Source organism: Fukomys damarensis, unplaced genomic scaffold, assembly GCF_012274545.1.
Source record: "Fukomys damarensis isolate Sample0158 unplaced genomic scaffold, DMR_v1.0_HiC HiC_scaffold_15, whole genome shotgun sequence".
Taxonomy (NCBI): Eukaryota; Metazoa; Chordata; class Mammalia; order Rodentia; family Bathyergidae; genus Fukomys; species Fukomys damarensis.
In genome coordinates this window covers 13886955-13907721 of record NW_022900927.1, presented here as the reverse complement: position 1 = coordinate 13907721, position 20767 = coordinate 13886955, and the positions used below count along the sequence as shown (strand labels likewise).

Below are 20767 nucleotides of genomic sequence, written 5' to 3'. Positions count from 1 at the left end.
TATATATATATGGAATATGCACTCTTTCTATAATATGTATACTTTATAGAATATATTTCCAGGTTTTCTTGAATTGTCCATTCATATATTTAAAGTATTTCATATATATGTATATATATTCTGTTATATTGTTTTGGCTCTCTTTGTTGATATAAGACATTTGTTGTTGAATCTCTTTTGCCTTGCTCTTTTTTTTTTTTTTGGTTTTTTGAGACAGGGTCTCATTATGTAATTGAGACTGACCTGGAACTCACTGTGTAGCCCAGGCTGGTCTCGAACTCATAGCAATCCTCCTGTCTCAGCCTCTCCAGTGCTGGGATTACAGGCGTGCACCACCATGCCCAGCTTGCTTTGCTCTTTTAATGGAACAAAACAGGGGCCACAAATGATCAACATGCTGCCCACTCATCTATGTAGGATACCAGTCCATACAGTATTTATTTTTCCCCTAAAGAACAACGATGTGATATATAAGAGAAAAAGAAGGAAGGATAAAAAAAAAACAACAACAACAACAACAAATTCCCAAATGATCAGGGAATTTTTTCTCTTTGGCTAATCTACTTAGCTGGCCCTGAGGAAAGAGGCTAGTAAGGAAGTTTTCCCCTTTGTCTAGCAGACTCATTAGATGAGTCATTTCAATTATTTATGGTTTTTCTGAAAAAATCTTGAAAGTTGTGATGCATAGCATGTTTCCAGTTAATGTCTACAGGTATCCTTCCACTGGCACATCCAAAAGATCCACTTGAAAAACACTAAGTAGAAACTAATAAATTAATTGTAATGATCACTTGAATAGTAACACAACAAATCTCTTATTTCAAGGTGAATCAGTGGATAAATGAAGGAAAGGCTATTGCAGGCATATAAGTATCACACATATGTGATATGTGTGTATAAATACTTATATGTATGGTTTTAAAAATGTACTACACTGTCAAAATGAAATACTCTTATTTTCAGATATCAACTAGTTTAGGCACTGTCATCTCTGAAATTTTGAATTCTTTTTGTGCATAGTCAAGTCATAGATTTCCTATTGCTGGTCAGGCATTGAACTAGATCTGAAAAGGCTAAAGGTTGAGGGAGCTTCACATTGTAAGGAATGAGAATTGAATAGAACTTCGTTGGAAGTAAAGATATTAAAAACATGATAGGTGCTTTATAAATATCACTTGGATATAATTTTTGCACAAAAATAAGTGTAAGGTAAATTTTGAGTTTAGAAGCAAAGCTGGCTACATAGTTTCTGGAACTCAGTACAAAATGAAAATATAGGACCCTTTATTTAAAATCATAAAGAATTGGGCTGGGGATTTAGCTCAGTGGTGCTGCCGCCTGCCTTGCAAGCAGGAGGACCAGAGTTCAATGTCCGTCACTAAAAAAAAAAAAAAAAAAAAAATTTTAAAAAAATAATAGTGCCAAAAAAAAAAAAAAAAAAAAAAGTATTTTAAGATAGTGATAGCAGCAAAGAGCAGGGCCTTTCTTAGCATGGAACCATTGGTGACCACACAGGTACATAACTCATGAAGCTGACCTTGCCTACCAAACTGGAATTGTGAAACTGTGAATAAAACAGAAAGCTCAGGATGGCAATCTGAATTTTTTCTCTGGAGTGGGTGTTGATTTTTTCATCATCAACTTGTGGAAATAATTACAACGTAGCTGCATCATGGGGTTTTTGTGAGAGCTAAATAAGTACTGTAGGTATATGTGAAATGCTTACAGAGGGTTCTGACACATGCAAGTGTACCTATGTTTGGCCTCTTTAGTGTGACTGCTGTGCTGAAGCCATATTGATGTATGAAATCTACCCAATAATAGAAGAGTTTTAAGAAAAGAGCTCTGCACAGAGTCTGGAGCTGAGATAAAAGATTGTAAAGGAAAGGAACACTTGAATGGTTCTAAAGTTTGAGGAAAATCGGGAAGTGCCGTCTCGGGGGAACTCAAGGGAGAAGAAAGCAGTAATTAAGTTGTTAGTGGATTTTTTTTTTCAGTGAATGGTTTTAATTTAGAGTAGTTAGAATAGAAGTCTGATTACATGAAATTAAGAGGTAGAAAGAATGTGGAGGTAGTGGGCGGTGACTTTTCTATTAATAACTTATAAATGAGGGAAAAGTGGTAGCTTAGTAGAAGGAAAGACTGATGAAGGGAAAACCCTCAGTAACTAAAGTATCTCCCTTCCAAGGAGTATTTCACCCCAGGCCTGGCCTCTGGTCATCTCTCAGTGTTAATTGCAAGTATGGAGTTATTGCATTTCATCCTCAACAGTTGTGTTTTACAAGGAATGTTTAGAGACTAGAATCTGAGATGGACCCCAAACCATCCCCCTAACTTCACATTGTGTGACATTGCTTTTGTTTATATTCCTTCAGTAACTCTGTCAGTCACTTCTAAGTAAATACTATTTTTCATTTTCCTCTTCTTTTTTTTTTTTGGTGATCCTCTGATTTGCAGAATTTAAACCCAAATCTAATGGCTTCAAAGCTTGTTTTTTTTTGATACTGGAGATCCAACTCGGGTCCTTGCATTTGTGAGGCAGGAACCACTGAGCAACTCCCGGCCCCTAAAACTGATGTACTTTTACTACTCAGGGAAAGATGGTAAGTTAAAAAACAGTGACAAGAAGAAAGCCAACAGAGATAAGAGGAACAGTATTTTGTTAGAATCCTGTCAGAAATGATGTCTAGTCATCGTTGAGACTGATGCTTCTTCCTGCTCCCTAGTTTTCTTTTTTAATATGGTGAATACAACAATTGAGAGACATTGTAGGACTAGACTGGGAAGGGATATAAGTTTGTTTACTGAGAACAGAGTAAGAAAGATTGGAGGGAAGAACATTTGGCCAAAGATGCTACACCAGAGTTTGAGGTCTAGATTGATGCTCAACTTTAGTTCTATCTTGTACCTGTGATGGGGAAAATCAGATCTTGGGGATGGAGATACAAGGAACCTTTGTTCATACAATCTCATCTAAATGAAAGATAAAATTTGAAAGAGGTTACCACTGTAATATTTGAAAGGAAAACTAAAAGGTGGGCATTAACATTATGGTGGATGATTGGAGAGAGTATGTAGGAAAGGCCAGAAAGGATTAGATATATTTCTCAGATGTCAAAAGAGAGAAGGTTTTCTAGTTTTCAGCAAGTGTGTTTGTGATTTTTTTCTCAATGAGTAAGATGAACCAGAAAAGGAAGTAGCTTCTATTAGAAAATTCGTAAGTAATGCAAAATCATCTGGAGGAAATTCAGATTAAATAGGATAGAGGATATTATGAGTAAGGTCCTGGGCTTTTAAGGCAGACACATTTATAGCTAAGGCTTGGGCCTGAAACTTATTATTTATGTGATTTGAGCCCTTGTGCCCACATGTTTAAAGTTTGGCAAACCTTGCCCAACTCTTAAAGGAAATAGATTAAATAAAGCATGGTAAGCACTTGGATTAGACTAAATATTCAATTAGTAATTTCTGTGGTGAGAGACAGCATTGTGCCTTACTGGTTAAGTAATATGCTTTGGGATCTAAACATACTTGGTTTCGTTTTGTTCCTGCAGTTTGAAATACGTATGGCACAAACCCCTCTCTCTGTAATTCATGTTATATTAGGAGCAATCCATTTTGAATTGATTTTGTATAAAGTGAGAGATACTAGTCAGGTTCCAAGGTTCCCATGTGGATATCCAGTTTTCCCCTCACCATTTATCGAAGAGGCTGTGATTTCTCCAGTGCATATGATATCAGTATGAATTTCATGAGAATTTTGTGAAGAGAAATTGTGTATTTAGTACAGTGGCTGGCACAGAACAAGTGCTCAATGAATGTTAAAATGCTAATTCTTGGTGCAATTATCAACATCAAAGACAGAATTTAAAATATTGATTTGTATTTATATAGCTCAATTTGTGTTTTATCAATCTGTAATTGGTTTTAACCAATATAAATGTTAAGATCTCATTTTTAACCATCAATATTCTTAAACCTCCTTTGACTTTTAGTTCATTGGAAACCCTGGGATTCAAAAATGTGGGTTAAAAGTCATTTCTTCTATAACACACTTCCCTGAAGCAGTAGAGATGTTGTCCTTGGATGGTGCCATCGATTCTGTACTTCACACCCTGCAGATGTATCCAGATGACCAAGGTTGGTATTCAGGGTTCAGGGTAGGTTTTTGTGGGCCACTAGCTGTTGTTTTCACACACACACACACACACACACATATATATATATTTTTTGAAGTTTAAAACACTTGATTTCATTGTTTTTTTCTCCTATTGTTTTAGAAATCCAGTGTCTGGGTTTAAGTCTTATAGGATGCTTGATTACAAAGAAGAATTTATGCATAGGAGCTGGGCATCTGGTGGCAAAAATTCTGGTTTCCAGCTTACAACGATTTAAAGATGTTGCTGAAGTACAGATTAAAGTACGTGCATTGGCTGGAAGGGGATTTGGGACCTTGTGCAGAGTAGTTTGTGTAATTTCCACTTTGCATTTGGATATTGTAGTTCATTAAAATCCATTTATCATTTTGTAGTATTTCCATTATAGAAGGAGAAGAGAATTGGATTGACTCTCTAAAGATCTGGAGTTTCATTTTTAGACCTCTCAAATCAGCAGTTTGTTTGCCATTTGTCTTTTCAGTGAAAATGTGCTAAAGCAATTCCAGTTAGCTGAGGTTTTTTACTTAGATTTCAGATAAAGGCAAGTTATAATTGTTACAAAGTTTGCCACTGTCTGTTTTATGTGGGCTGCTCACCTCTATTTGTTTGCTTCTTGATTTTTTTTTCCCTGAAGCAAAGGTATATTTTAAAATATTTTTCACCAAGCAGACTTTAAATCATAATATATAATAACTGTCTTTATAAAGGATCCATGGTAGCCTAAGGTTAATCCAAGGAAGATTGAGAAATACATTGTCCGTTGATGCAGGGGCCCAGACCTGTGCTCCCAGCTCCCTGGGAGACTGAGGTGAGAGGACCATGTAGTTCAGGAGTTGTGTCCAGCTTGAGCAAGGTAGTAAGACCCATGCACCCCCTCTCCATCTCTTAAAAAAAAAGAGGGCTGGGGATTTAACTCAGTGGTTCCGCCATCTGCCTCGAAAGTGCAAGGACCTGAGTTCGATCACTGGTACCAAAAAAAAAAAAGAGCCCTGACATGATTCCATCCTTCTGCTTCCTCTCCCACCTAAGTGTATGCCACTACTCTGTGGAAGATTCTGTGGGAATGGCATGAGCCCCCTGAGGCCCCAGAACTGTCTTTTGGGTTGTGAACTAAAGGCCGACAAAGATCACTTAAGGTTGAAGTGTGGTTCAGGGCCTGTGCATATTCGTGGACAGCACTTAGTAGCTGTGGAGGAAGACGCAGAAGGAGATGAGGAGGAGGAAGAGGATGTAAAACTCTTAAGTGTATTTGGAAAGCGATCTGCCGCTGGAAGTGGTAGCAAGTTTCCACAGAAAAAAGTAAAACTAGTTGTTGCTGCTACTGCTGCTGGTGATAATGGTGATGAAGATGACGACGGCGATGATTTTAATGATAAGAAAATTTAAAAGAAAGCTCCAGTGAAGAAATTGATATAATATACTCCAGCCAGAAATGAACAAAAATGAAACCAGAATGGAAAAGACTCAAAACCATCAACACCAAGTTCAAAAAACAAGAAAAGACTCCTAAAACACCCGAAGGACCTAGTTCTGTAGAAGATGTTATAACAGAAATGCAAGCAAGTATAGAAAAGGGTGATTCTCTTCCCAAAGTGGAAGCCTGGTTTATCAATTTTGTGAAGAAATGCTTCCAGAGGACTGACCAGGAGGCCATTCAAGATCTCTGGCAGTGGAGAAAGTCTCTTTAAGTAAACAGTTTAAACAGTTTGTTGAAATTTTCCATCTTGTTTCATTTCTGTAACAGTTTGTATCTGGCTGTCCTTTTTATAATGCAAAGTGAGAACTTTCTCTACCGTGTTTGATAAATGTTGTCCAGGTTCCATTGCCAAGAATGGCTTGTCCAAGATGCCTGTTTAGATTTTAAAGATGGAACTCCACCTTTTGCTTGGTTTGAAGTGTGTGTGGATGTTATGAGAGGACATAGGAGTAATGGTGGTCAGACATAGACATGGTGGGGAGACAAGGGAGACAACGATATACACGTGAAATAAAGTCAGTATTTTAATAAATTAAAAATAAAAAAAGAAACTGATTCAGTTTTTTAAAGATTAACAAAACAAATCATTACTTTAAAAAATTAATTTCTGCCTGGTTTGTGGTATTTTAGCAATAGAGTTTGCATCTTTGGTAAAATATACTCAAACAATTTTTTTTTCTTAAATAGTACCATTAGCCAGGAATAAAAATATCTAGTAGGTATCTAATAGAAGACTCTGCACAGATGTATAAAATGCTGAGTACATGGCACTCCTAGATTAAGAACAACAGTACATTTTACAAATCTGCTTTTTAATAGAATGCCTAGAACCATACTGATCAAAGCCAAGGCAGTATTGATTAAAAGCAGTCCAAGGACAGAAAATGTTTTTGTGCAGCTAAGGAGCTTTCAGTAACTGAGATCCCTAGGGTAGATTTATAAAGTGATGACAAAGAGCCCAAATCGTGCTGGTCACCTATTTTCTTTGGCCAGATCAGTGCTGAAAAGTTTCAAGTCTGATGTGCCTTCTGCATATATGTATAGCACCAGCTCTTCTGCAGCATTGGAATTTGCTGGTCCCTCTTTTAGAGGCAGTGAGAACAACTGTCCCTTACCCACTTGCATAAATTAGAGCTGCTTTTCTTATCAGATGTTAGTATTTATAGAAACTTAGCATCATAATAATGCCAAGTAGTCATTTCAATAGACAATTTCATTCACATGTTGCACTAATTGTATATTAAAAAGTTAAGCTGTTGCTTTGTGAGTTTGCCCATGCTATGTAATAATACTACAGTCAGAAGTCTCATCTTAAAGACCTCACGTGACTGAAGAGATTAAGATTAGACCTCTGTAGGGGATGTTTGGCTTTAAATACTTTTGCTATTTTTTTAATACAGAACTTTAATGTACAGCTCAGAGTACCTTTGCACCTTCTCTCAAATGCATTCAGCAAGTGAAATCTAGGAGTATATATTTATCTCTGTGGTAAAATTTCAGGATACAGCACAAAAACATTGGGGAAATGTGATACCACCTAGAGAACCTTATCTATAATCTTCTAATAAAAACAGAAGTTTCTCTATTGGCCTCGTTTTTAATCTTGGTTAAGATCTAGCTTTCATCTTATTTAAATATGGCTTCAGATAGGGATCTTGTAAGGCAAATTTTAGGGATACATTTTTTTTTTCCTGCTTGGTTTGAACATGGTTTGCAAACTAGCATTTATTCTCTGTGTTCTTTCTGCATTGCATGTAGTAGCAAGAGAGAAAGAGCGCATATAGGACTGTTTCAGGGTTCGTAGTTGTCAAGCACAATTCAACGAATACATCTGCTTTAGCGAAGTGAACATATTAGGTATTAAATGTCCTATACCAGTTCTCTCTTATATTGTTTATTCTCTGTTGCCCGTACTTGTTTATGTTATTAGTATTTTTGACTTTACTTTCAGGGATTTCAGACAGTCCTGGCAATACTTGAATTGTCAGTATCTTTTTCCAAGCTGCTGGTGCACCATTCATTTGATTCCGTAATATTCCATCAGTTGTCTTCTGGTATCGTGGAACAGAAGGATGGACAGGTACACTGTTTTTCACCTGTAGGCTAAAGTTTATGCATTTAGCTGGCTCTAATCTTCATTTCCTTTTTTTTCTAGTTCCTAAGCCTCTGTTGCAAGTGCTTTGCAAAATTAGCTGTGGATGAGGAGTTAAAAAGCGTGATGCTGAGGAGAGCGTGTGATCAGAACAATAGCATCATGGTTGAATGCTTGCTTTTACTGGGAGCTGATGCCAATCAAGCAAAGGAGAGAACACCTTTAATTTGCCAGGTAAATTTTTATCTTTTCTCTATTATTTGCCCCTGCAATTGTATAGCTCTTCACCTCCTTTTCCTCCTGCATATTTCTTGAAATGTAGTTCATGTATTATATAATTCAGGTATTTAAAGTGTACGATCCAGCCAGGAGCGGTGGCATACCCAGAAAGTTGAGACAGGAGGATCTCAAGTTGGAACTCTGTCTGTCTCTGTCTCTGTTTCTCCGTCTCTCTCTCTATCTCTTTTTCCCGTAATGAAACTCCGTAAGCATTAGTAATCATTCGTAATTTCTCTTCCCCACACCCTATCCTCTTCTCTCCCTCTTGGCCCTGCCCAATTTAATTTAACTTTCTGTCTCTGTGAATTTGCCTATTTTGGGCATTTAAAGTAATATTTTTTTCTATTCAACTGAAATTATATATCCTTGAGCAACATCTCCCTATCTCTCCTCCTCTTAACCACATGAGCCTCTAGTGACCACTATCTACTCCTAACTTCTATAAAATCAATTTTTTTTTTTTAGATTTCACAGATGAAGAACATCTTTCTTTGTCTGTGTCATTTTATTTAACACGTTCTCCAAGTTCATTCATGTTGTTTTAAATGACAGAGTTTTGGTATTTTTATAACTGAATAATATTCCATTGTGTATATATGTCACATTCTCTTTACCCATTCATCTGTTGATGGGAACCTAGATCAATTCCTTGTCTTAGTGTATTAGCCAGCCTTCCTATTGCTGTGGCAGGATATGTAACACCCACAACTTAAAGGAGAAGAGATTTAACTTGGCTAATGGTTTCAGGGGATTCAGTCTATGGTTGGTTACCTCCAAGGCAGAAACACCATGATGGAGGGGTGCGGTGGGGCAAAGGTGCTAGAATATGGCAGCTGAGAAGCAGAGCCAGGGAATAATGCCAGAGCTAAAGGGGAGAGTGACCAGATATAGACTCACATCATGCCTCTAGGATCCGCCCAGACACACCTGCAAACATGCTTTGCTAATCCCCTAGACAGACCCCAAAACCAATCAGGCAGGCAGTCCATCTTTACCTTTGACTTGGCTATTATGAACAAGGTTGCATCCAGCACGGGAGCGCAGCTATCTCTGATCCCATTTTTGTTTGTATTTGTGTCTCATTGCAGTTTGATGTGCATTTCTCTGATAATTAGTGATGTTGAGCCTTTTTTTCCTGTGCTAGTTGCCATTTGTGTATCTTCTGAGAAATGTTGATGCAGGACTTCCTATTATTCTATTGTTATTTACTGCAGAGTTTACCAGTTTATTGTTCAACTGTTTGTGATTTGTAGTAGGAATTCAGAGTTGCAGAATTTCAGAGGTAATAGGTAATGTGTTGTCCAGGTTAATTCTTCATTTTACTTATTTATCTACCTTAATAATTGGAGGAGTAACTTCAAATATTTCTCTTGAATACATCTTTGTGCAACTTGTTCTTTAGCTGTCCTTCACGCACTCTTTATCAATTTTCAGTCTTTTCTCTTTGCCTAGGATGTTCTTTGAGGGCTGCTGTATATAGTTGTGCAGGCTCCATTCTACAGTTTTGTGGTGTTGTTGCATGGACATCCCTTGCTGTGGGCTGCTACTGAGGCTGTATGAAACTGGTTTTTCTTCCCTTTTCTCTTTTTCTTCCTGAAATGTGCAAGGAAAAGTCTGATTGTTCTCCTCTTCCATCAAATCTAATCCAAATTCTCTTTCCTAAATGAAGCCTTCCTCACAATTCCGGACCCTCAAACAAGTGTAAGAGTTACTTCTTTTGTAAGTTCATGGTAATCTATGTATGTCTACTGCACATTTTATGAGTTGTATGAAAATGGAAATGTACCAGTGTTCATCTTTGTATTACTGAGATCACCTAGTTCATTGTTGTTGTATTCAGTAAATGTTTACTGAAATGCATTTCCTATATTTCCTATTTTCCTTAGTTGTATAAATTGTAGACTTTATAATAGTATGTAGGTAGTCCTATGTCTGTTTCTAGAAAGTTAATAATTCTAGCAAAGAAGTTATATAATAATTTAATATATATTGTTAAATAATCAGTAAGATACAATGTTTTTGAGTTCCTTACTTTCAGGTCTTACTTTTGTTTCATACTTGCCTTTGGATTCCAATTTGTCAACTGTAAAAGTAAGTTAGTAGTAATTAGTCATCAACATAAAATAAAGCAGAACTTGAAAGTCATTTGCATGTGCTATTATGTTTATGCCTTGAAGCCAAAAAATAATCAAATTATTTAAATTTAATCAAATTTATTTTAAGCTGGTGACATTGAAAATAATTGCTTGTTATTACAGTTAATTAAATCACTTCCCTCAATAATTTAATATGCTTGGGCTGGGGACTTAGCTCATTTGTTTCACTGCCTGCTTCACGAGGGCAAGGTCCCGAGTTCGATCCCTGGTACCACAAACAAACAAACAAACAAATAAATAATTTAATATGCTTTAACTGTACATCTTCTGTATGCAGATTATTGCATTAATGTTACTTGGGGAAACCAAAGAATTAGAAAGAAGCTTCTCTTTCCAAGTTCTCATATGGGGACACAATATAACAAAAACACTCAAATACAGTTGGGCTACATTCATCATGGGAAATGCTGCCTACTTTTCTCTCAGTTCACTCAGTCTTTCTATACACAGACTTTTCCTCTTATTCATTTTCTCATTCCTTGCACTTTGTGCACTTGTTACCTTCCATTTTAAAAGCATAATCAGATCTTTAGGGTTGGGTTGTATTTTGGTGGGATATGCATGAGGCCTGAGTTGGATTCCTAGCACCACAAAAACAAACAAAACAAAAAACCCTAGATATTTACATTAGTGGATTATGTATTTCATTAAAGGAACTCACCTTGCTTGTCAGAGATTATTTCTGTGCAGAAAATAATAAATATTTTTTTAAAGACTGTGGACAGATTCATTGCACATAACTTATTTTGTGCCAGTGCAGAATAAGCAAGCAATCAAGACCATTTTTTTCATTTACCAAGAGGCTGTGTAATTAAAAGACTATTTAGTGAACAGGTTGAGCTAACCATACAAGGCATTTTGAGAATTTAATACTATAAAATGTGTGTGTGGTGGAGAAGAATATGGAGACTTATTAATGGGCATGAAAATCCATGGCTAAAGGCCACCAAATAGTGGCGCGAGAAGCAAGCCTAATGACATTTCTTTCCCAATCACTGACATGCAGGTGGCAGATTTGTTTTCTATTACTGTGATACTTGGGTCACTAATTTAATTTTCCTAAGCTATTTCAAGCGTAGCTTTCTACCTTGTTTCAACCTAAGTTTTATGTGTAGAGAACAATCATGTCAAGTTCAGTGGACGAGTCTTCCAGGTGGGAAGTTTACAGATTTTTCATATGCATCCTGTCTTCTTTCCCTTTAAATAGGTGTGTGAGCAGGAGAGCAGTCCCAAATTGGTGGAACTGTTACTCAATAGTGGATCCCGGGAGCAAGATGTCAGGAAAGCGTTAACCATAAGCATCCAGAAAGGTGACAGCCAGATCATAAGCTTGCTCTTGAGGAGGCTTGCCCTGGATCTGGCCAACAACAGCATCTGCCTCGGAGGATTTTGTATAGGGAAAATTGAGCCTTCTTGGCTTGGTCCTTTATTTCCAGATAAGACATTTAATTTAAGGAAACAAACAAGTAAGTATCAATAAGAATATTTTGTGTATCTCTGTATTAATAAGATGTGAAAAATACATCTACACTTTTCATTTTTCAAGTTAATATATACTTTGAATTCAATTAAGGATATATTTTCTTTGTACTGTCAGATTAACAAATTTATGTTATATATATTGATGACCAGTTACCTTGCACTGATGTGCTTCTCTTTGTTCATTTACTCTAAATGTTTTAGCTCCTGAGCGCCTAGCTTCCTCCTGATAACTTCTTCCTCCACTTATCTTTTTTGCCATAGTCATCCTATTCTGTGATTCTTCACTGGAAGGACTTGCTAATAACATTTGCTGTACTATCATTTTTCTGATGCACAAATGGATCCGATATAAATGCAATGAGTGGCAATACCCCAGTCCTTCCCCATTGGATTAAATTTTCCCCTCATTTTCATTGCATACCTGAGTGCTGCTAGGAAAAATAATCTATTCATCCGCACTGGTGGCTCTACATATCAAAGTCTCTCACCTTCTGGGGAAGTCTACAAATACCAGCTAGGTGGAAATCTCTTCGTTTTCTTACATGCTTCACACACTCCTGTTTCTGGGCTTCTGTTGGGCTCTCTCCCTAACGCCTAGATCTCTTTATCTAACAGTCGCCATTCTTCCTGCCTCAGAAGCTTCGCTGTATAAGAAAACATTTTCTACCCCCTGGAATACTGACAGAAGAATCCTCCTACTTGCTGTCATAGCACCCTATTTCTGAACTATTCTATTAATGATCATATTATGCTATTATATACACACACACACACATGTGTATGTATATATACGCCTAGATCTCTTTATCTAACAGTCGCCATTCTTCCTGCCTCAGAAGCTTCGCTGTATAAGAAAACATTTTCTACCCCCTGGAATACTGACAGAAGAATCCTCCTACTTGCTGTCATAGCACCCTATTTCTGAACTATTCTATTAATGATCATATTATGCTATTATATACACACACACACACATGTGTATGTATATATATATATATATGGAACTCTAGTATCTGTACTGCTGCTTTGCACATAATATATAATCATTGCACATTTAATTTTTTAACTTTATGTTTTTATTAGTACATATTTGTCATACATATTGATGACAGTCATCGTAGGGAATTTATACCTGTACACAGTGTATCTCCTTTGTTTTCCATTCCTCTCTCTTCCTTGCACCTTTTCTCCCCTTGCCATCTATCCAAGCTTGTTTCCACTTTTTCCCCCTCTTTTCTCTGCCTTCCCTTCTCTTCCCTCCTCTCTTGTCCTCCTTCCGTTGGAACACTTTCTTCCTACTTCCCAATACTGACAAAATAAAAGTTAAGTGATGTTGAAGAGAATATGTGCAAAAAAACATTTCCATATTGTTGATAGCAATTGAAATTATCTTCCTTTGAGGACGTCTAGTGATGCTCATTAATGTTTTCAGTACACATGCATATTTTAAATATTTTTTAACTTTTAAAACTGGTACATATAAATGGGTACATGAAAATAGTACATATAAATGGGAACACATGGGTATTCATTTCAGCAATATAGCAGTAGGAATCCATTAAACAGACATTTGCAATATGCATAAGGAACCTATACAGGGTGCATGGGAGAATATTGTTTATAATAACAAAAGGTCAGGGGAATAACCCCAAGTATTTCCCAAAAGGAATTATTTAAATAAATCACGGAATCACAAATTTAGCATCCTAACGGCGTTGAAAACTCAATTGCGATGTGGGAGCCATATATATGTGAATATGAAAACACTGTCAGCAAAATAGCCACACCTAGATTTCCTGGCTGCCTCTGGGGACATTGGAAATTGATGAGGCATAATTGAGTGCCATATTTTATCACTTTGACTAGCTGCTTGCCAGCCAGCTGCTTACTTTGATACCTGACTCCTGATATTGAAGACTGTGGTTCCCGGTAGAGATTTGCCCTTTGCTATATTCCCTCTGTTTTGTATGAAGCGTTTACCGTTATGGAGTCTTACTTATCTAATTTTAAAAACAGTATAATGCCACTTTACTGACTGGTGAGTAAGGCCACAATTCCTTTGGTGGCTGATCTGAGTAAGGCACATTTTGGATTCCCAGGTTTAAAATATTTTTCAGGGGCTACGTGACTGAGCCACATTTGGGACATTTGACGTGAGCTGTGAGACTGATATTTGGAGAAAACTTCCAGGCTCTATTTAGAACAATGAGGAACCTGCCAACTTATTTCTACACACTACAATGTAGTGGAATTTCAAGAAGAATTTTAACTTTGAAATTCTGTCACATTTCCCCATAGAACGAATCACTTGGGAAAGTTTATACAAATAACCGTATTGTTTATTTAACATCTGTGTTCTAGGCATTGTGCTACTTTATGTACATTGTTTCGTTTAGTATTTTCTGTAACCTTATGCAGAATAGTTGTCACCCTCACTTTCCAGGTGAGAGTGATACTAGAGAGCTTACGTAACTTGCAGGAGGCATTGCTGCAATCTGAGCACAGGCCTGACTGCCTTCAAAGCCTAGTCCTTTCTTCTCCCTCTTCCTCCCCGCTTTTCCCCCCTCTCCCTCCTCTCCTCTTCTGCTTCCTCGCCCCTCGTTCCCTCCCCCTTTTCTTTCCCCTCCCCTCCTCGTCCTGTTCTTTCCCACCCCTCTCCCACGCCCCTTCCTCCCTTTCTTCTTTGTCTCATGGTACTGGGGATTAAAACCAGAGCTCTTGCACTGATCTACATCCTTATTTCTTTACTTTTTGAGACAGGATCTTGCCAAGTTGCTCAGGCTGAGTTCAGACCTGCAGTCCTCCTGCCTCGGCCTCTCAGAGTGCTGGGCTTACAGGCATGAGCCACCACACCCAACTCCCGGTCCTTCCATGAGTCAAATTACTTACACAGAGATTCAATTTTGTCATTTACATCACAGCTTTAGTTAAATGTGAATGATTTTTTTAAAAAAATTTAATTTACTGCCTCAGTAATTATTCAGTGTCATTGTGTATTACAGAATGACTTTGGAGAAAAGAATAAAAGGCTCCCCGGAAGCATGAGGACAGAATAAACTTTGATAAGGCATATGATTATGTGTGTATAGTTGTGGATTTCAAAACTGCTGGTATATTTCTGTATGTTTAGATATAGGATGCACGCTGGCAAGAATGGTGCTCAGATATCAGATGAAAAGATCTGCTGAAGAAGGAGCAGCCTCAGGTGGTGGTGCGGATTTTTCTGAAGATGTACTTGATAAATTTGATGAATGGACCTTCATCCCAGATTCTTCTATCGACAGTGTGTTTGGCCAGAGCGATGACCTGGATAGCGAAGGTATTATTACAAAGCATAGTTCCCTTTATTCTTTGCACAAATACGCTGGTGCTAAGCAGTAGAAACCGAGACTAAAACCTGATTTAATTCATCTGGAAATAAGTAAAATGAGTAAATTGAGTAAAGTGAGTTTCTTACTGAAAGCAGTCACGGTTCCTGACTCCAGGGTAAGTAAGAACACGTGATTGACCGCGTGCTTCCAAGTGTACCAGACTGACCAGTTAATGGTGACTCTTGGCAGTGAGAACACCGGCTTAGACAGAAGGGGTGTTTCTGACTCCATCTTTCCGTGGCTCCTTGGCCTTCCTAAAAGTTGCCCTGCCAACCTTGCAGGGTTAGATGTAAGAATTCAAAAGTAGGCGAAGTGTCACATAGGAGGCACTGAATAAAATCCTTTTGGGCTTTGATTATGGTTAAAAAAAATTAAAATTTTAATAACTCACTTGACAACTTTTTACAAAATTGATATTAACAAGATGTACGGTGGCACTGATTATGATGAATATTTCCTATAATGCAGTTCGTTAAGAATGGGAATGAAGGACTTTTTTATTTTCTGAATGTGACAGACGTTGAGTGATAGAATAAAGGTATTTGAAGGAGTGAAAAGCAAAGTTTTCTCAAAGTGAAATGTTTCAAGCCTAAATAATTTTTATAAATCATCTTTATTGTTTTTAGGTAAAATAAAATGCATTCTTATAAGTAGGTACTTTCACTAGCTCTGGACATTTATAAATGTTTGGTTACCACTACTATCAAGTTATGCAACATGCATAGAAGTTCCTTTATACCTCTTCACAGACCATGACATTCTGTCCCTGCACTCTGGCAAGCACGTATCTGCCTTCTGTCATTAAAATTAAATTAATGTTTTCTCCAGGTTCATATAAATAGAATCACACACTGTATACTCTTTTATGCCTGGCTGTTTCCCAGAGTGGTTGTACAATGTTAGATTCCCACTAGCCATACATGAGAATTCTGTTTCCTTTTCAATGACTGATATTGTTGGCCAGTTTAGTTTTAGCCATGCTAGTGGAGATACTGTTCCAACTCAGTTCAGTTTAATATTCATTTGCCTTTACAAAAATGCTATTCAGGATATTTTCATGTTCTTAAAGATCTCCATATTTTCTTTGTGAAATAGCTGTTCAAATATTTTGCTCCTAATGGTATTGTCATCTTATTGTATTTGAAGAGTTCTGTATATATTCTGATAATCTGGGTAGAAGTCATAATGGATATACCTATTGCAAATATTTCCTCTCAGTCATAGGTTTGTTTTTCTCATATTCTTAATGGTATTCTTTTTAAAGGGCAGAGGTTTTACATTTTGATGAAATACAGTTTTTCACCTTTTTGTTTTATAGTTTGAGCTTTTTCTACTGCCTTTTAGAAAGTGTCTTCTAGCCTACATGCATGAATATTTTTGCTTGTTTCCTCCAAGAAATATTAAAATACTAGCTTATATGTGTAGATCTATAATGGATTGGAAATTGTTTTTTGTGTGTGGTGTCTATGAATCACTGTCTTATTTTTCAATGTGACTGGGTATTCCACTATCATTCCTGAAAATACTATAATTCTTCATTGAATCAGTGGCAGTTTTGTTCAGTTTAAATGGCCATATAAGTACATTTCTATTTAGCGTTACCTACTCTGTGCCATTTATTGATATCTTTATCTTTTGTCAATACCACACTGTTTTAATTAGTTTTGCTTAATAGTGTATCATGAAATTAGATAGTGTTCTCAGGTGTTCTTTTTCTAAATTGTTCTCACTCTTATAGCTTCTTTGCATTTTTATATACATTTTGAATTAACTAATTTTATAATAGGACTTTTATTGGGATTAAATCTATACAGATTTAATATAGAATGAATTTAAATGATATAATATTGTTATTTATATGATGCATTATGCAATATAGAATTTGTATAATACACTATATAGATTAAATACATGTGTATTTGGGGAGTATCTTTTTATTAGCATATGTTTGTAGTGTGTGAAGTTCACATTCACCTTGGGGTGTAATATAATAGTCACTTTTGTTTTTAAATCCTTTTCCCCTTCCCGCCCATCTCCCTTCTTCCTCCTCTAAGTCCCCTTTCCCTATTTTCATTCTTATTGATACTATTGACTTTATCTCATATTCATGGCATATATTGTTTACATTCATTGAGGTTATTGGAATCCTCCTGTACATGGTGTATCTAATTCTACTTACTTCCCCCTTTCCTCCCTCTCTCCCCTTGCCCTCAGTCTCCTAGATCTTTCCTATTTGCAAGATATCTATTCCCTTGTTTTCGCCTATTCATTCTTTATTATTCTCTTTGTTTACATTTTGCCTCATTTTAATGAGTGATACTATGTGGTATTTAAGCTTATGTGTCTGATTTATTTCATTCACTATTATATTTTCCAGTTGCATCCATTTTTCCTATGGTTATTGCCATCTAGGTTTGAGGGCATAACCCAACAATGGAGTGTTTGCCTAATATGAGGCCCTAGGTTTAATCTCCGATACTGTAAGAAAAAATACTTAAAGACTAAGGCCAACTAAACTTATTGTGCTTAATGTGATCACTTAAGAGACCATGAAATATGAAATTCAAATAGTGTTATAGTCAAGGTCATGGAATGTTAAATATTTTAAAGTTTTTATAGCAGAATTGCAAAATGTATAAGGAAAGTTCAAATAAAAGAATTAACTAATCAGATTTGTATACAAACTATCTCTGTTTCTTGGAAACATACATATTTACTACAGTACGTGCAACCATGATTTCCTTGGCTTATTCCTACAAGACTAATATTTCCTTTGAGGCATGGATTTATTTTTTCCTGTGTGTCATTATCTAGCACTTACTCATTGTCTAGTCTGTGACAGCCATTCAATAAATATTTATGGAGGAAGAAAAATGTAGTTTAATTTTAAAATGAAAAGCTGACAGTTTATCACTTTTAAAGAATGCACAAAGGGAATTGATTGTGAAATTTCTATTAATAAAAGTATATTTAATCTCCTATGACTGAACTGTGATACTAACACGTTATGATTGAGTCAGCTTTCCTTTCTCACTTTCATATTATTTTGTCATTTCAAAATAGGAAGTGAAGGTTCATTTTTTGCAAGAAAGAAATCAAATTCAGTTAATGTAGGAGAATTTTACCGAGATCCTGTTTTACAGCGTTGTTCTCCAAATTTGCACAGACATTCCAGTTCGTTGGTAAGTTAGATTGTGATTATGTTGTATGTTGGGCTGCTGACATCTCTTTTTAGAACTAAAATTTGCAGCAAGGGTGGGACTGATTGGTATGCAGTTCTTTGGTGTGAAAAAAATATATGTGAGAAAACATATTAGACATAAACTTATATTTATAGATTTTTTTAGCATGCAGAGTATGAATTTATGTTCTGCTTTAGAATGCTTTAATCCTTCTTTTTGTCCTAGTGCTGTATCTACAGAGATCAGGCTAGGTCTGTGTGGCTTGGTCCCATGAACACTTTAGTTGGAAATCTTAACTGATTCTAGGAAACCAGATAGGAGCCTGAAGGACTCTGAACCTGAAATATCACACTCTCATTTTTCATCAAGAACATGTATTGTTTTATATTGAGAATAATTTAATTTTTTAGCAATCATTAGTATCTATGTAACAACTATGGAAGAACTATGACATATTTATATGTTTGATAATCGTGGTTGCAAAAAGTAGAAGCCATTGTATTTTTATTATAATTTAGCATTAAAATATGAGGGTTATTTTTATATTAACTTTAGATCTTAAGATGGTCAAAATGAATGACTATAGCTGAACAGGTTAAATTAGGCCACAGTATTTCTTATATGCTGGTTCTTGTCTGTATTATTCTCTATTAGAAAAAAATTGTTTCATTTATGAAGGAAATTGTATCGATATGGCTTAATGACTCAACCTCACTGCTTTTCAGTTTCCTAATATTAAAAACAAAGGAGAAATAAATGTGTAGTCGGTCATTTTGGCATAAAAATCTTTTACTTTCATTATTAGGCTTTTAGTTTGCACTTTGTTATTTTTTCCATAATTATAAATGCCATTTTTCCATTAAAATTTCATGGCTGATTCTATGTAAAAATGTTTTCAAATACTCAACACTAACAAATTTATTATAAACATCATCATTTGTTTAATAGGGGCCTAGTTTTGATCATGAGGATTTCCTGAGGCGAAAGAGAAAACTGTTGTCTTCAGATGATTCACTTAGTAAGTATTTGAAAGTAATCATAAATAAATAGATACCTTAGGAAGAAAACATCACCTGTTGAAGTTCCTCTGATTATTCAGATTTTCTTGGTGCTATTTTCAGTGTACATATCTATCATATATACTTGCCTAAAGACTTCACAGGCTATAGAAAAATAAAATATAGTTATAAATTTTAAAATTTACCTTTTATGGATATCATTAAGCATTTACTTTTTATGAGTTTTCTGAAATCTAAATAATAGTCCCACTAAAGCCACACTTCATCGAATTTTCTAATTCTTTTATTTTTTTATACCATCTAATCAAATATTTTTTATTGCCTGTCCATTGCTGCCTCTGAAATGCAAGCTCCAGAGTCTGTTTTCCTGCTACACCTCTAGTGGCTTGGAGAGAGGCTGCCCACAGTAGGTGTTCAGTAAACTTTTAACAAGTGCATTTATACTGTTTCCTTATATTTCTATTGTTTGTTTGCTCTTGACAAAAGGGTCATCAAAATTTCAACCCCATGTGAGGCATTCGGACAGCGTTTCTTCTATAGCTTCAGAGAGAGAATACATTACGTCCCTAGACCTTTCTGCCAATGATCTCAGAGATATTGATGCCCTGAGCCAGAAATGCTGCATAAGTGGGCATCTGGAGCACGTCAAGAAGCTGGAGCTCCACCAGAATGCACTCACGGCCTTCCCACAGCAACTCTGCGAAGTAAATCCCACTCACCCTCAGGATGTGTATACTACTTGTTATGTAGTGTGGAATGCATCATGCTACTACCTCTTAGAACATATTGACTACTCATTGGCATGGCACCGATATTTAACTGGCTTGGTTATGACTTTCGGGATCAGGCTCTACTTTTGTGTCATTTGACAATAATTCCCCTGGTTCTTCCAGTTTTCACCAAACAGGTGTCAGTCTGTGGTGTTCAGAGCCATCTTGGAGGGTAGGCAGTGGAGAGGGAGACCTGACTGAGAAGGAATTTGGGGCTCTGTCCATGTTGAAGTCTCTCAAGGCTACATACTGGTTAGGCCCACAATTCCTAATTCTAGTAAGGTAACTCAACGCTGTTTAAGTTACGTTAGGCAGGCTAGAATTAGATCTGTTGTGGTAGTACTGTTTCAACTTATCCGTCCATCCCGGGATGACAAGTATTTGTTACTTTGCCTGTTTTATGACATCATTGATTACGTCATCTGTAAAATATATGGACTTGGCTATATGATCATAGTTGGATTTGGGGGATTTTTGAGTTTTAAAATTGTATATAACTTAAAAATTGAGTTTTTGGGGCTAGGGATTTAGCTCAGTGGTTCTGCTGCCTGCTTCATAAGCACAAGGTCCCAAGGTCGACCCCCCAGTACCCCTCCGAGTTGAGTTTTTGGCACAAGTTCCTATTTTTTAAGAATTAAAATATAATATAGTTTGTTAACTGGGTACTCCTCTGAATATTGACTTTGGTCATTATTTTTATATAATAGTTCTTTAAAGCCAAAATCAATGCCATGACAAGATTTTAATACAGAGGATTAAATAATTAAACTAAGTTCCTGGAC

At 36.3% G+C, this 20767-nt stretch overlaps 1 protein-coding gene across 3 annotated transcripts in view; it reads left to right on the top strand.

The window, feature by feature from the left end:
- The window catches only part of Lrrk2 (leucine rich repeat kinase 2), a 139795-nt gene that overhangs the window by 38914 nt on the left and 80114 nt on the right, over nt 1-20767 (top strand). For all 3 annotated transcript variants that reach the window (XM_010615430.1, XM_010615431.1, XM_010615429.1), the window contains 9 exons: nt 3996-4140; nt 4281-4420; nt 7586-7714; nt 7790-7960; nt 11369-11627; nt 14774-14962; nt 18078-18196; nt 19145-19214; nt 19702-19919. In XM_010615430.1, coding sequence (XP_010613732.1) covers nt 3996-4140; nt 4281-4420; nt 7586-7714; nt 7790-7960; nt 11369-11627; nt 14774-14962; nt 18078-18196; nt 19145-19214; nt 19702-19919 — 1440 coding nt within the window. The remainder of the gene's footprint in view (nt 1-3995; nt 4141-4280; nt 4421-7585; nt 7715-7789; nt 7961-11368; nt 11628-14773; nt 14963-18077; nt 18197-19144; nt 19215-19701; nt 19920-20767) is intronic.